Below are 17,806 nucleotides of genomic sequence, written 5' to 3'. Positions count from 1 at the left end.
CACCACAGGTCCTGAAGGAGTCATCTGTCCTGGATTCCCTGTGTTTCCAGTTGCTATCTGTGCCTATGTACATCTTCTGGGCTAGCCAGATTTGTAAGGTAGAATTGAGATCATGATAGTGGGAGGGAGGAAGTATTTAAGAACTAGAGGAAAGTTATATGTTTCACCTTTGTTATCCTGAACCCTGCCTGGTTCATCTCCTCTCCACAACCCTTCAGTAAGGGGTGTCTGGTTGGCTACCATTTGGCTTTGAGTCTCCACTCTGCACTCACCCACATTTTCAATGATCTCATTTTTTGTTCCTTGATGCCTGATACCTGATCCCTTGGACAGTTCATGGTCACACAGGCTGGTGTGTTTCCTCCATGTGGGCTTTGTTGCTTCTGAGCTAGATGGCCACTTGTTTATCTTCAAGCCTTTAAGACCCCAGACACCATAGATATAGCATCAGGTTTTCCTTTTAAAAAAATTCTTTCTTTTCTTTCTTTCTTTATTTGTTCATTTATTTATTTGTTCTTTATTTTTCTTGATTTTTCTCATAATTGTGTTCTCTTTTGTTGCTTTGTGATGCTATGCCTTGTTTTTTGTGCATATTAATTATCTTAGCAGGTCTATCTAGATAGATAGGTTGGATGAACAGTTTAGAGGGGGGGGGGGGGAAATGGGACTGATGGTACCAGGGGGACATGGGAGAGGGGGAGAGGAGGGAAGGAGGTGGTGTTGACCAACCCAGGGACAAGGGAAAAACAAGTGATCCAAAATTAGTGGCAAAGAGGGTGTGAGAGGCCTGGTAGGGATTCAGCAAGGGCATGTCACTGAGATAAATTACTGAAACCCAAACGAAAGTTGAGCATGATAGTGGGACAAGAGGAAAGTAAAAGAAAACATAGGAAATAACTAGGAAGCAAAGGACATTTATAGAGATATAAAGACAGGCATGTACATATGTAAATATATTTATATAGGACGATGGGGAAATAGAGCTAAGTGCATATATTTATAAGTTTAATATTAAGGCGGCAGATAGACATTAGACCTCCACTCAAACATTTCCTCAGTGCAAGAACACTTTGTTCAATTAAATTGACATTCCATGATGCAAACCTTCCCGACACAATAGCTGAAGACAAATGTGTGCATAATCAAATGTGGTGAAAAAAGCTGATGGTGCCCAGATATCAAGAGATATAGCATCTGGGGTCTTAAAGGCTTGGAGGTAAACAAGCAACCATCTAACTCAGAAGCAACAAAGCCCACGTGGAAGAAGCACACCCGTCTGTGTGATTACGAGGTGTTAAAGGGATCAAAAAAACAAAAAATCATATTGTAAATGAGGGTTGAGTGCAGAGTGGATCCCAAAACTCATCTATAGGTAATTGAACACCCCCTTACAGAAGGGTCACAGGGAGAAGACGAGCCAGGCGGGTGCAGTGCAGCAACAATGATACATACAACCTTCCTCCAATTCTTAAATGCTTCCTCCCCACCACTATCATGATCGAAGTTCTACCTTACAAATCTGGCTAGACCCAGAGGATGTACACAGGCACAAATAGGAACTGGAAACACAGGGAATCCAAGACAGATGAACCCTTCAGGAACAGTGGTGAGAGTGGTTATACCTGGAAGGTGGGGGGAAGGTGGAGATCTACATATAACCTCCTCCCTGTAGGATGGACAACAGAAAAGTGGGTGAAGGGAGACGTCGGACAGTGTAAGAAATGACAAAATAATAATTTAGAAATTATCAACTGTTCATGAAGGACGGGAGACTTGAGGAGGGATGGGGGAAATGAAGAGCTGATACCAAGGGCTTAAGTTGAGAGCAAATATTTTGAGAATGATGACGGCAACAAATGTTCAAATGTGCTTGATACAATTGATGTGTGTATGCATTGTGATTAGAGTTGTATGAGTCACCAATAAAATGGTTTTTTAAAATAAAATAAAATAAAGATAATAGCCCAGATAGAGAGAAAAAAACATTTGTGCTTAATACTATTCAAGGAAGGTATCATATCATAGTTCACATTGTCCCAAAAGGGAAGACTGAGGAAGTGACTTGTTTATAAGTAGTTTATTGCAGAAAAGTCTGAAAAGGAAAGTATACAGAAAGAAAAAAGCTCACTGTAACCAAGTGGACCTTCCTTCCACTGGAACCTCTGAGAATTGTCCATCTGCATAGCATGGGGGCAGGAGGGAGGTCATTAAATAAACGGTCCTTGTTTGCTTCTGGGGACAGTAATTAGTCCATATTTCAAAGATACATGAATCAGTAGCCAATTCAGCAGCTCTGGGAGAAAAGCAGAAAAACAGAGAAACCTGTCTTGAGGTAGGTGGGGTGAACTTCCAAGAAACTTCACACCACCTCAGCAGGTTTCATCAGAGGCAGTGGGTCTGGAGGCCAAGCATGGAGCTTCAGAAAAAATCACTTAAATTCAAATCCTGGATCCCCTACCTATGAATTCAGAGCTCGCTATGTTCCCATATATAAAGTAGCAATAATAATACAACTTCCTTCAAAGTGTTGCTCTAAGGATAAGCTAAACCAAGCTTCCTATTAGAGAGCCTGTCAAAGTGGGAGCACAAAAACACTTTTGTCTTTGTGTTTCTTGCTTTTGTCCAAAGGAGGATTTATTCTCAGAACAATCTCTAGTCTGGGAGTGACTTCCACCCAAAATAAAATCATAATAGCCTTCCCATTACTAGAATGTAGCCCAAGACATGGATACTAGAACAAAGAGTTAACTTACTAAAAACTTATATTCGGATTAGTGACAGGGTGAAAAAAGGAGCCTAGTAACTGTTGTATTTCATCAAATCAATTCCAACTCATAGCAAGCCTACAGATTATATTGGCACTGCCCCCATAGAGTTTCCTAGGTTGGAAATCTTTACCGAAGCAGATTGACACATCTTTTCTCATGCACTGTGACAGAGGGATTCAAACACCAGCCTTTTGGGTAGGAGCTAAGTGTTTAACCGTGCACCAATAGAGTTCTATTTACATAGTATAGATCGAGTGTGCTACTAGTACAGACATTCCGAAGGCACAGAGAAGACATTCCAAATAAGCCAAAATCATCTTGATAAAGATGATTCCAATTTACAGTGACCCAAACAAGATTTCTGAGCATAAACTCCAAAAGTACAAACCCATTACAACCCAGTTGATTCTGACTCTTAGTGAACCTATCTAGAGTTGCAGAGACTCTAAATCTTTATAAGAGCCAACCGTCTCATCTTTCTTCCCTGGAATGGCTTGTAGGTTTGCATTGTTGACTTTTTAGCAACCCAACACTTAACCCACATTGCCAAACGACTGATGAAGAAGACCAGTGTGAGTTGTGAGCAAATGCACTTGCAAACATCAAATGGTCTAAAACTAATAACTAGTGTCAATATGTAAAACAACAAAAGTCATTCAGAAAATTACTTTATGGTCAAAAAAACACTATATATTTTTTTAAAAGATGGGAGGAGAAACAGTAGCTTAGAAATAAACAAATCTGACTATCATAAAGTATTTTAAGAACACTAAAATTACTCTCATAAACTTTATTTCATGAAAATGAATTAGAATTTCCTTTCAGATTTCCCCTTGAAGAATTTATTGCATAATATAAATTTATAATTTACTGGAAGAAATAGAGCTAAAAATGGGGGGCAGCACCGGAGACAGTGCAGGAATTGTGCCCAGTCTAACCCCACACACACACCAGGGTGTAACACGATGGGAGCGCAACAGGGCAACAATGAGAACAAAGAAACAAAGTTCCCTGGGAATTCTGAAAATACACTTTGGACTCAGGAGGGCAGAGCTTGTTTCATAAGGGTCAGCAGACAGACCTGAAACTATTCATAGGCTTCCCCCACCCCACATGTCTACCTATATAAATAGGCAGGATAAACAATTCTGAGGAAATACAACAGGACAAATGGTTTTAGGGGGAAACGGAGTACGGAGAGCTGAATATTGAACATGATAATGGAACAGGAGAAAAGTAAAAGGAAATATAGGAAAGAACTAGGAGGCAAAAAACATTTATACAGGTATTAACATAGACATGTACATATGTAAATATATTAATATATAACAATAGGGATATAGGTCCATATACATGTATTTATAGGTTAAGTATTAAGGTATCAGACAGACATCGGGTCGCTACTCAAGTCCTCCCTCAATGCAAGAACAATTTGTTTTAATAACCTGGCATTCTGTGATGCTGACCTTCCCAACACAATCCTATTTTTGTCTGTAATCTTGAGAGATTGATGGGTTGTGTTTTCTAAGCCAGAGTGCTAGCCTCTACCTTTTAATGCCTGATTCCAATCCATTGATATTCAGGGTTATTATCCATCTGTGGACACTGTGATGTCATCTTGTACCTTTTTTTGGGTGTTTTCTTATCTCCCTTTATTATCAGTGTGCTGTTTGTTGTGTGTGTGTACTTGTGTGTGGTTCATTCTTGATTTCTCTCCACCTTTGAGCCAATGCTCTTTTGGGGGCTGTTTTCTCTTAGTTGTCCTCTGGGTGGGTTGTTATATGTGGGGGTTTCTTATTTGTGCCCAACAAGTGTTGTTCTGCCCATACTGGGACCACAATGATCTTTTGAAGGGCTGGGTTTCTTTGAACACATTATTTGAGTTTTTCCTTGGCTGGGAAGACTTACTTCTCCATCTATCTTGATTGATAATTTGGCTGGATAGAATATTCTTGGGTTTGCATTATCTTCTTTCAATTTTTGGTATATGTTACTCCAGTCTCTCCTCTTCTTTATAGTGTTTGCTGATAGCATATTCTTATTTGGCTGCCTTTAGAGGTTTTTTCCTAGCTGCTCTTAGGATATTCTCCTTTTCCTCAAAATTGGATAGTTTAACTATAATGAGTCTTGCTGTCTTCTTAGGATTCAGTCTAGCTAGTATTCTTTCACCCTCTTGAATGGTTGCTTGGTTTTCATTCATTAAGCTGGGGGAAATTTCCTCTAAGAAGTCCCTTGATATTTTTGCCCTTGACTTCTACATTGTGTCTTGTTCCAGTAGTCCAATTATTCCAATGCCACTCCTCTTCATAGCATCAGACATAGCTCCCAGGTTTTCCTCAGCTTCTTTGATTACCTTATTTGACTGTCTTTCTCATTTGTTGAAATCTGTCTCTTATCCTATAGGCCACTGATGCGATTCTCTGCCTTCTCAATTCTGTTGGCGATGTCTATGAATTTGATACTGGATTTTGTTGGCTCCTCCCTTAAGTCTTGTTGTTCCCTTTACTGCATAGCCTTTATCGCTATCATTTCATCTTTTTCCTTGTTTTGATTCCCTTATATCTTGTAGGACTCCAAGAAGCATTCTGAAGATTTATTTCTGTGGCTGGTCAGTGTCTGTTTCTTTTATGTACGTCATTAGGATCAGGACTTCTTTTGACATTGTCTTTTGCTTCTTCTGTTTTGTTGTTGTTGAGGTTGTTGAGGCTGATTGCTGTTTGTGTTGTGTTGTTTAGAGGAGCCCAGTGCCATTATGCAGAGAGTCGAAGAGCACAGGGCTCTCTCTTTGGGAGACTCATAGGAATTCTTTGTTGAACGGTCTGCAGCTAATTGCACTGTGGGTTGGGGCTACCACTTTATTCTCCCATGGTTTCAGTTTCATTTGCCAACCAATATTTTGTTATTTGGAGGGCAAGCTGGCTGGTCCTCTCAGGGGATTCTGGCTGGTTGGTTGTGGACCCATGAAGATGGCACTGCACTGGATGATATCACAGGAAGCCATGGTGATGTGGCCCATGGTGGTTTGGTGTATCTGAGAGAGTGTGCAGGGTGCCTGCTGCAACGGGAGTGCCATGGAGGGCATGCGGATGTTTTCACTTTTGTGTAGAGCACTGCAGATGGTGGTTAGAAGTGCACTAGTCGACTCAATCGCCAAATAGATGGGGCAGAGGTTCCTGAAGCAACATGGAGTGCTGAAGAGGTTTGGCAGAGCCATCTTAGGCGTGTGAATCACTAAGGTGGGTGGGAGGAAGTTCCTTCAGCCACTTGGAACCGCTGACGTTTGGGCACGGGCTCCCCCATCCATGATGAGTGCCATGGAAGGTGGGAAGAGTTAACCCCAGCCATGTGGAGTACACAAGGGTGGGCAGGATTTCCACTGCCACTTAAACGGCCTTGGAGGGTAGACATGGGTTCTCCTGTGGTGGTAAGTAGACGACATTTCCCCTGCCATGCGTTATGCCACAGAAGTGCTCAGGTGGTATTTCCTCCAGCTGCTTAAAGGGCTTGGAGGGTAGACGTGAGTTTACCTGCAGCAGAAAGTGGGCAGGATTACCCCACTCTTATGTTAGAGTGCAGAGGGGAGAGCTCCCCCAGCTGGGTAAAGGGCTGGTGTAATTGCTCTAGGTGAAAGGGATTGGGCTGGAGGCCATCAGTGGAATGAGAGAGGTAAGAGAAGAGAAAAAAACCTTGAGCCCACTGAGATTGCAGGGGGAAAGAGAGAAGAGAGAGAGAAAAAAGTAAACATATAGCTGAGCCCCCATCACCTGACCGTGGGGCTGGAAAGGTTTAAACCATGCCCAGAGGTGGTGACAAGCTGTGGCTCTGTTGAAGTAAAGCCTTTGGGCCAGCCAAAGAATATGGCTGTGTTAGTATGGGTGGACTAGAGGAAAAATATTATAGACACACTCATATGTGTATAAGAAAGAGTTTTATATACAAGAGCAGTTGAGTATTGAGAAAACATCCTAGTCCAGTCCAGATCAAGCCCATAAGTCCGATATTAACTCATGTCCAATATCAATCTATAAAGTCCTCTTCAGACTCATGAAACGCATATGTAATGATACCGAATGCAGGAAGATCATGGGCCGTGGGTTGAAAATCTTCTGGATCCAGTGGCATTGTAGGCATATCAGCACTGGCAGCAGTCTCTACATGGCTTCTCCAGTTCCCACGGCTACATCAGGGTAAGTCCATGTGGCCTCTCTTCATAGATGTCTTGCAAGAAGTCAGCCTTGCCAGTAGGAATTCTCCAAGGGAGTAAATAGAGATAGAGTTTCTGCCCCCAAGGAGGAAATACAGGAGTTCCCAGAATTCTCAGGAGAAGGCCATGCCTACGCCGAGGACTCACTGCTTAATCTTGATTGGATGGCCAGACTCCACCCCTTCACTCATAATGCTCTAAATTGACACTAGATTATGTAACTCCCACACCGGCTCTGGCTGAGGCTGTGGCAGGGCTAAGGGTAAACCTTGACTGGCCTCCACAGTGGTAAGCCCAAAGCCCACAGTTCCTCAAACCCTAGTGTATCTGTGTCTAATTATCTTTATGATGCTCCTCCTGTGAACTGGCAGAGTAGAATTTCCCTCTCAGTTGCTCTCCTGTGTTGATTTCTGTGGAATCCCTCTGGTATCCCTCAATATTGCCAGAAGTCCTCCTCTTCTTTCTTTCAGCCTAGACTATTCTTTGTTTTATTTTGTTATTATTGTTATTATTATTTTTGGTTTTGCTTGATATGTTTTTCTGTATATGAAATTCAAGAGAGGTAAATCTATGGAGACATATAACTGGATTAATACTTATTAGTTGTGGCAGGGAGGTTGTGGGGAATTAACAACAATAAGTAGAACAAAGAAGACAATGTTCCAGGGAACCAGTAGAGAGGTCTGAGGGACCAGCCCAAATCCCAACTACGTGGACAGCCCCACTCCCTGCAGAAGAATGCACTTCAGAGGACAGCGCTGAAGCTGCAGCTCAGGGAGGGGGACATGTCTGATCAGCGCACACAGGAGCAAATGATGGGAGAGGAAGAGCACATCCTGGCCTACCAAGCCCTGAGAACGCCATTTCTACTCAGAGCAGCCAGAGCACAGAGAGGACCTTATGGCCGGCCTCTCTATGAGATGTGACATCCCTCACTGACTCATAGCACTTTTGGGGACAATACCGGAGACACAGTGTGGGAATTGCCCCCGATCTGACCCTACCACACTGAGACAAATCACTAAAGGTATGCAACAGAACAGCAAGGAGAACAGAGCAATGAAGTCTGCAGGGAATACCCAAAATAGACTTTGAGGGCAGGGCATGGAACCCCATCAAACTCAACCAGAAAACACTCCTAAAGGTCAAGAAACAGACTTTGAACTATTTAAACGCTTTTCTGTTTTTTTTGGTCAGTTTGTTGTTTTGTTTTCTTTTGTTGCTTTGTTTTGCTCTGTCTTGTTTTTTGTGCATATTATTGTCTCTGAGTGTCTATCTAGATAAGATAGGTAGGATAAACAATCGGGAGGAGAAAGCAACTGGGCCGATGGTTCTGTGGGGACATTGGAGTGGAGGATGTGGGGAAAAAGAAGTGGGTGTTAAGAAACCGAGGGACAAGGGAACAGCAGTGGTCCAAAATCGATAGTGAAGAGGGTGTAGGAGACCTGGTAGGGCTTGACCAAGAGCAATGTAACCAAGAGGGGCTTACTGAACCCAAATGAAGGATGAACATGTTAGTGGGACAAGCGGAAAGTACAAGGAATTAGAAGAAAGGACTAGGAGGCAAAGGGGCATTTATAGGGGTCTAAATAAAAGCATGTACATATGTAAATATATTTATATATGATGGGAAATAGATATATGTGCATATATTTATAGGTTTAGTATTAAGGTAGCAGATAGATATTAAGCCTCTACTCAAGTACTCCCTCAATGCAAGAACACTTTGTTCTTTTAACCTGGCATTCTGTGATGCTCAGTTTCCCGACACGATTGCTGAAGACAAAGCGAGGGCATAAACAAATGTGGTAAAGACAGCTGATGGTGCCTGGCTATCAAAAGATAGAGTGTCTGGGGTTAAAGGCTTGAAGATAAGCAAGTGGCCATCTAGCTGAGAAGCAACAAAGTCCACATGGAAGAAACACACCAGCTTGTGTGATCATGAGGTGTTGATAGGATCAGGTATCAGGCATCAAAGAACAAAATATCATTTCATTGTGAATGAGGGGGAGTGTGGGGTCAAGACTCAAAGCCCATCTGTAGGCAACTGCACATCCCCTAATAGAAGGGTTATGGGGAGATGAGTCATTCAGGGTGCAGTATAGCAATGATGAAACATACCACTTTCCTCTAGTTCCTAAATGCTTTCTCCCCCACACTATCATGATCCCAATTCTACCTCACAAGTCCGGCTAGACAAGAGGATGTACAGGTATAGATAAGAGCTGGAAACACACGGAATCCAGGACAGATAAATCCCTTAGGATCAATAATGAGAGTAGTGATACAGGGAAGGTAAGGGAAAGGTGGGGGAGAGAGGGGGAACTGATCACAATGATCTGTATATAACCTCCTCCCTGGGGGATGAACAACAGAAAAGTAGGCAAAGGGATGCATTGGACAGTGTAAGACATGAAAAAAAAATAAATCATCAAGGATTTTTGAGGGAGGGAGTTTATGAAGGGAGGGAAAAATGAGGAACTAATATCAAGGGGTCAAGTAGAAAGCAAATGTTTTGAGAATGATGATGGCAACAAATGTAAAAATGCTCTTGACACAATGGATGTATGTATGGATTGTGATAAGAATTGTACGAACCTCCAATAAAAAAAGAGATGACAAGGGAATCTAGGACAGACGAACCCTTCAACACCAGCGGTGGGAGAGGCGACACCAGGAGGGAAGGGCATGTAGAAAGGGAGAACCGATCTCGGAGATCTATGTGTAACCTCCTCTCTGGGAGATTGTCAAGGGGGAGGCGGGTGAGGGGAGACGCTGGGGAGTGTAAGATAAGATATAATAATTATTTATAAACTATCAAGGGACCAGGGGTGGGATTGGGGAGGGAGGGGGATGGGGGGGAAAAAAAGGGAAACCGAGCTGATTCCAGGAACCCAAGTGGAAGGTGAATTATGAGAGTGATGAGTGCAACGAATGTATAAGGGTGCTTTGCTCATTTGATGTATGCACAAATTGTGATAAGAGCCTTATGAGCCCCAATAAAAAGATTAAAAAAAAGAAAGAAAGAAAATGATTAGGGCAAAGAATGTACGGATGTGCTTTATGCAATTGATGTATGTATATGTATATGTATGGATTATGATAAGAGTTGTATGAGCCCCTAATAAAATGTAAATAAATAAATTAATTAATTTTAAAGAAAACAAAAAAACAATAAAACAATATAAATATCCCATGTAAAATAGAAGATAAATGTTTATCATTATATCTAGTATATTAATAATACTTTATCTTTGTAGGATTATCATAATCAATTAAATATTTATCAAAATTTCAAAAAAAAAAAAGGAGATGACAATGCTCTAAAATTTCTTGTGGTGATGATTGCACAACTTTTCAAATAGGACTAACCTGTCAAATCGAATGACATGTGAGTTATATGTTTTAGAAATGCCGGTAAAAAGAGAATAACCTAGTTTGATGATAGTTTATGCTGAAAAAACTTGAAGCTGAGACTCACCCATAACTCTCTACTTACACTTTCTTTCTCTTGCCCCTTCTACATGCAATACTTAGGCTATAAAATTTACATTGGTGAATTATTTTACTTTTTGAATGCTCCCTGAAAGTTAATTTCTTTTAACAACTGTTTTTTTTAATTACACAGGTGTAACTGCATACTTATTATAGAAAAGGAAAGATATGATTATCTATTGTTTAAAGTTTTCTCCTTCATTTATATTTAAATTTATAGTCACGTTCTATCCCTTACATCTGTATTTATAGAAAGAGATAAATACTTGAATAGTGAAACACTATATATGAAATTATGGAAGCTTTGTTACTGGTATATCAAATACTAGCAGAGTTACCTCAAATGAACAAGTTTTAGCAGAGCTTCCAGACTAAGAACAGTCCAAGAAAAGGGCTATGAAAAATGCACTGCAGAGGATTTTGCAACCAAAACCTGATGGATAGCAGAAGAACCTTGTCAAATACTGAATACTTCATCAATAACAGAACTTTGTCAGAAACTATGTCAGAAGAAAAGCATCTTAGGTTGGTAGGCACTCAAAATATGACCAAGGAAGAGTTATGATCTTACAGTCAACCATAATTATGTGAATGGATGCACAAATATGCTTGACACAAGGGATGCAAGTATGGATTGTGATAAGGGTTGTATAAGTCCCCAATAAAATGTTTTTTTAAAAGAAATTATGTGCATGGTGTAACGCCTTTGGGACCTCCGTGTGCTGAATGCGCTCGACTCAAAATGAGATGAAAAGCTGTAAACATCTCTAATTGATTTGAACTGGAATGTATGGAGTATGAATCTAGTACAATTGGAAGTTGTTAAAAATGAAATGGAACACATAAATATCACACCCTAGGCATTAGTGAGCCAATATGAACTTATGTTTACCATTTAGATGAGAAAGTTGAACTGTTTATTGTTCTGGGAAGGACAGATTCAAGAGGAATGGCATTGCAGTCATTCTCCAAAAGGACATTTCAACATCCACCATGAAGGACAGTGCTGCCTGTGATAGCATCAAAGCTACCTGCATTCAAGGAAATCTAACCAATACGACTTTTATTCAAATTCACGCACCAACCATTAAAGATAGTGATGACGAAAGTGAAGAATTTTATCAAGTTCTTCAGTTGGAAATTGATGAGGCATGCAACCAAAATGCATTGATAATTCCTGGTGAGTGCAGTGTAACAATTGGAAACAGAGAGGAAGGAACAATAGTTGGAAAATATGGTGATAGAAACAAAGCTGGAGATCACATGATAGAATTTTGCAAGACCAAACACTTGTTCATAGCAAATACCATTTATCTACAGCACAACAGGTGAGCACACACATAGACTTCTCCAGATGGAATACACACAATTTAAAGTCACTACATCTGTGGGAAGATACCATGAAGAAGCTCAATACCGGCAGCTAAAATGAGGCCAGGGGCCCACTGTAGAACAAGCCATCAATTGCATTTTGTAAGTTCAGATTGAAGTTGAAAAAGATTAAAACAAGTCTACAAGAGCTAAAATATGACTTTGAGTATATTCCACCTGAATTTTGAGACCATCTCCATAACAGAGTTGACATACTGATCATTAATAACAGAAGACCTGATGAGATATGTGATGACATCAGGGACATCATGCATGAAAGAGCCAAAAGGTCATTAAAAAGATAGGAAAGGAAGAAAATCCCAAAGTGGGTATCAAAAGAGACTCTGAAACTTGATTCTAATTTTAGAGAACCTGGGGCAAATGAAAGAAGTGAAGAAATCAACGCGCTGAACAGAATATTTCAAAGGGCAGCTAGAGAGGACACTGCAAAATGTTGTAATGAAATGTGCACAGACCTCAAACTAGAAAACAAGAGAGGAAGAACATACTCAGTGTATTGTAAACTGAAAGATGTAAAGAAAAAAAAATCAAGACTTGAGTTGCAATATTGAAAGATTATAATGGCAAAATATTGAATGATGCAGGAATCATCAAAAGAAGATGGAAAGAATACACGGTACCAAAAAGAACTAGGCAACACTTAATCATTTCAAAAGGTAGCCAATGAGGAAGAACTGATGGTGCTGTAGGAAGAAATCTAAGCTCCACTGAAGACATTAGCCAAAAACAAGGCTCCAGGAATTGATGGAATACTAACTGAAATGTTTCAACAAGCTGATGGAGTACTGGAAGCACTTATTCTGCTGTGCCAGGGAATTTGGAAGACAGTCACCTGGCCAACTGACTGTAGAGATCCATATTTGTACCCATTCCATTGTTATCTTGTACATAGGGTTGCTATGATCTGGAATCGACTGATAGCACCTAGCAACAACAATATATACCTTTTATATTTACATATAAACTGTATATATATGTATGTGCTTTTGCAATAAATAAAAACTTTACTTTTGCCCTGTTTTTGTTAAAACTGGTAACCACGAAAGCAAACAGAAATATAATTCAGAAAGGAAACTGGCTTGTTGGGATTTTAGCTAATTTGCTTATTCACATGATGAACAGTGAAAGGACTCATGCAGAGTTGCTAAAGCGATTAAGATTAACCGATGATCATGGATGAATGAAAATTCAACAGGGATGTATATACAAGGATTTTTCCCTTGTCCCTGTCATATCTCCTTGGTGATGTGATTCCTTTTCTTCAACACATTTATGTTTGTTTTAGAGTGATGATAATCTATGCTGGCTCTTGACAATACTGAAATAGAGTCCCTAGTCGTTCGTGACCAGCAGTCCCTGTCATTCTCCCAAGAGGACATTCTCTGTCCTTGTGCCTCAATCTCCTTTGCAACTCTCTGCCCCAAGTGATCCAACAGGTAAAGGGTTAATGGTTGGCACACAGACCAATAATATTCTATTCATGACCTATGGCTGGGGTGCCTTCTGAGTGCATGATACATATGTCATAGCGATCATTAAATATTTTGGGTATACTGCTTCTTCCATTTTATAAACATAAATAACTCTTGGGTTGTAAGTAATTTTTAAAATGGACACTATCTTTAAGATCTTATAATTTTTTATTGTTGTAAAACTATACATCATACATTAGCCAATCCAACCTTTTCAGTCGTACATTTTCTGGTGGGAATGACATCAATCAGGTGTAACCATCACCAATTACCATTGCCACATTTCCCCTCCCCATAAACACTTACTTCTTCCTAAAATAATTGCTGCCCCCTTTCCCCATCTCCTCTGTCCTTCACAACTGTGAACAAACTCTGGTCTCTATACATTTGCCTATTGTTGTTATATACATGATATCACCTATTATTTACCTTTCTTGATTTACTTATTTCATGTAGCATACGATTTTCATGGTTCATCCATGTTGTCTCATGGATCAAGACTTAAGATTTCTCCTCTGTTTATATGTACACATGCATCACATTTTGTTCAGACATTCATTTGGTGACACTTAGGCTGTTTCCATCTTTTGGCTATTTTGAATAATGCTGCAGTGATCATTAGTGTACATGTGTCTCTCTTCCGTTAAAAAAATTGACTTGGAAACATGAGACAGGTAAGTTTGTTTCCTTACTAGAAATAATATACTTCATGGATACTTAATTTATGTTAATTATTGATTAAATTGTAGTATCATCAGTGTATATGCTCCCTTCCTCTCTTTCTTTGCTCTCCTAAGCATAGGAATCCTCTTTCTCTATGTGTAAAATATTTTAGGCACAGATAATTCTTTTCAATTTCTCATATTCTGGAACTGACAGTATTTGGAATAAAAAATTGCATTGTCTTACTTTTGACTCAAATACATTGTAGAGTTTGTTCCTTCCATTATGGTATCACTTTATTTTTCAAACACATGAAACTAGAATTAATCTAGGAATGATTTTCTATATATGTTATGAGACAGAAATCTATGTTTGCTATGATATAGGAATCTAACATCTTATTTTCTAAGATGATTCAATGTACTTAATTTACTTTTCTGTGTGAATGAAAAAAAGATAACCACTTTCCCTCAGAAATCTTGTCTTTCAAGTCCAGGTATTTTATGAAGGAAATCTAATTGCTGCTATACCTGACTCATAGGTGGAACAAATGCATTCATGAAAAATATAAATGAAAATTTTGTACATTCTGTTTCTTAAATCTTTGAAAGAGGAAAATATTGTATTCCACTAGGAGTGAAAGAAATGGAGTTCTATTGAGGAATAGTACAGGCCAAGTTGGGCAGTGCTAAGTAACAATACAAAGCACTCGCTTTTCAAACAGAGAAGACAATTGCTATCAAGTCAATCTGATTCCCACTCATATGTCCCCTACATGAGGTTTCTGGGGTTGTACATCTTTACAGGAGCAGATAGACTAATTTTTCTCCAAGAGAGTTGCTGGTGGGTTTGAACTGTTGACTTTGTGTTGAACAGTTCATGTGTAAGGTGCTCTCAACAGCTTCACCAAAGTCTAGATACAGAGAAAAAAATTAGAGGTATAGGTTAATGGTTGCTTGAGGTCCTTTGACAGGTAGAGGTAGGCCACTTGGTGAGGATAGGGTGAGTTACCTCTTATGTGAGTGGTGATATCTCAGTTTACTCAGTTAGTTATTTATGAGTGCAGTCATGAATGCATTTTTTCCCCTGGAAGTAAATTATTTACACTTTGGCATAGTTTTTTCATAAACAAATGGTTTTCCTCCTGACTTTTGGCTCCCTGAGATTGAATGTTGGGTCTGTCAATCTTACACCTGCCATGAGCCTCTCTAGTTTTAAACGTTTGTGTTTATAAAGTTATTTTCACTATGTTTTTAAGAACCACTTTTGAAAACAACCCCACCACACCACCCACCCACTGCCAAGCTGACTATGACTCAGTGAGGCATAGTGACACATCCAGGGTTTCCCAGACTGTAAAAGGCTCAGTTTCTCCTGTACAGTTCCTGACCTGAGGTTAACTGTCCAATCCTTACCCAAAATTGCCTCCAGGACTCCTTTGAAAACAACCCCCCACAAAAATTACAGGAAAACTGTTATGAAAATATTTCATACAAATGCTTTAGGTTATGTTTATGGCAGTATTTTAATAAATTTCACATTATCTATACTAAATCAAATATAGTAAAAGATGCTTTGATTTAATGCCAAGTGAGCAAAACTGTAGTAATGCTTGATCCTTTATATTTAGCTCTTTTCTTTATTACAGTCTAAGTAACTAATGCATTCTAGATTCCTCATCGTTATTTTGTGCATCGTCTGAAAATCACTTACTATTTAGTTAAGGTTATTGGTAAACGTCTTACGGATCCTTAAAGAGCGCTTGTTCATCCTTAGCGGCAGCACTAAAAGAATACTCCGGCAAGGTGGACTTCCTTCCCACACACATCTTCCTTTCAAGTCCAACATTTCCCAGTGGAGAATTATTTGCTTATGCTATTAATATCCCAAACCTTCTAGCTAGTTTTTAATTGTGTGAGTATAAGTAGCTCCAGATCAGCACTACAAAGACAAATTCTACTATCTTCCTTTTAGAAACTGAATTATACCCATTCCTTATTGATTGACATGGTTAAGTTTTAAAGACCCATTTGTTTGGTGAAAATCAGCATTATGAAACAACAGAGAATGACTGCATCACATCATAAAATTGAGGTGACTGTATCATTATCTCTCTACTAAATTACATCAATTAACTGCCAAACTATAGAATTCTGGCCAGTCCAATTGAACATAACTTTAGCCATCAAACCAGCTCTCTCTCTCACTTTCATGTTGGCATTTGTTACTGCCAGACATATGTAGTTAACGTACCAAGTAGTCAGATAATGGAATTTCTACGATTGCAGAATTTGGGCTCATATGAGAGTTGGTAAGTGAGGAGTAGTTGCAGGCACAAAAAATGTCTTATATGTGACATTAATTTCAACACAATCAATTCACTTGTTAAAACTTTCTTAAAGGAAGTGAAATGTTTTGTGGGTGACTGGTGTTTAAGATGATAATGGTTCCTTATTATAACAGCTTATTAATAAAACGTAATCAATTTTGAGCCAAATATACTACACATATTTTATTAACGTAAATTGCCTTAAGGGACAGTTCTGATTTATATTTTATGAAGAGTTTGCTCAGTCCCAAAGATCTTCTTTAAAGCAGTCAACATCTCCTTGTTTCTGAGGCTGTAGATTAGGGGATTGCATAGAGGTGTTATCACAGAATAGAACAAAGTAACAATTTTTTGCATTTTCACAGAATGTACTGATCCAGGGATGACATGCATCACCATAACAGAGCCAAAAAACAGCACCACCACAGCCAAGTGAGAAGCACAAGTGGAGAAAGCCTTGCGTTTGCTCGCTGCTGAGGGCATCCGGAGCACAGCCAGGATTACCAGAAAATAGGAGCAAAGGACAAAGAGAAAAGTACCAATCATGAAGATTACATTGAACGTAGAGTAAATAATCTGCGTGGTGGTGTCTTCAGAACAAGACAGCATCATCAATGGCACAGGATCACATATAAAATGGTCGATGATATTTGGGCCACAATAGGGCAATTGTGAAATAAGTATGACTGGGGTTAGAAAGAGGATGAGTCCACCAGACCACCCAAAGATGACCAGACCCATGTACAGCTCTTTCGTCATGATGCGTGGATAATGTAGAGGTCGGCAGATGGCCAGGTACCTGTCAAAGGCCATGATGCACAGGTAGAAGCCCTCATCACAGCCAAAAGAGAAGAAGAAGTAGAACTGTGCAAAACAATGCACAAAAGAGATGGACTTGCTTGTGGAGAGGAAGTTGGCCAGCATGTTAGGGACCGTGGTGGTGACATAACATATTTCCAGGAAAGAGAAATTCCCCAAGAATATGTACATCGGGATGTGCAGACGTCGGTCCCTCCGCACAGCACAGGCTATGGCTGTGTTCCCCATCAAGGTCAGCGTGTAGGTCACCGAGAAGAGCCCAAAGTAGAGGAGCTGCCTTTCCGGGCTTGAGGGAAAGCCCAGGAGGATGAAGTGGGTAACGGAGCTGGTGGTGTCTCTGCTGGATGTATTCATTGTTCTGGAAGACATGGTGAGAGGATGCTGGTTACTGAAATTTAATAGAGAATTTTGTTCTTCCTGGAAACACCAACATTCTTTTAAAAATCATTTTATCAGGGGCTCATACAACTCTTATCACAATCCATACATACATCAATTGTGTAAAGCACATGTGTGCATTCATTGACCTCATCATTCTCAAAACATTTGCTCTCCAATTAAGACTCTAGCATCAGCTCATTTTCCCCCTCCCTTCCCGCTCCTCCCTCCTTCATGAACCCTTGATAATTTATAAATTATTATTTTGTCATATCTTGCACTGTTC

The 17,806-nt window shown here is 39.8% G+C and overlaps 1 protein-coding gene across 1 annotated transcript; it reads right to left on the bottom strand.

The window, feature by feature from the left end:
• Positions 1 to 16,542: 16,542 nt before the first annotated feature.
• Positions 16,543 to 17,511, bottom strand: LOC142426664 (olfactory receptor 11G2-like). The gene has a single exon (XM_075532247.1). It carries the CDS (start codon positions 17,509 to 17,511, stop codon positions 16,543 to 16,545), a length of 969 nt encoding a protein of 322 aa, XP_075388362.1.
• Positions 17,512 to 17,806: the final 295 nt, after the last annotated feature.

This window comes from Tenrec ecaudatus, chromosome 14 (genome assembly GCF_050624435.1).
Source record: "Tenrec ecaudatus isolate mTenEca1 chromosome 14, mTenEca1.hap1, whole genome shotgun sequence".
Taxonomy (NCBI): domain Eukaryota; kingdom Metazoa; phylum Chordata; class Mammalia; order Afrosoricida; family Tenrecidae; genus Tenrec; species Tenrec ecaudatus.
This window is presented reverse-complemented; position numbering and strand designations above follow the sequence as displayed.

Coding starts and splice junctions, on each gene's coding strand:
- LOC142426664 (XM_075532247.1), bottom strand. CDS start 17,511: ATGTCTTCCAGAACAATGAATACATCCAGCAGAGACACCACCAGCTCC.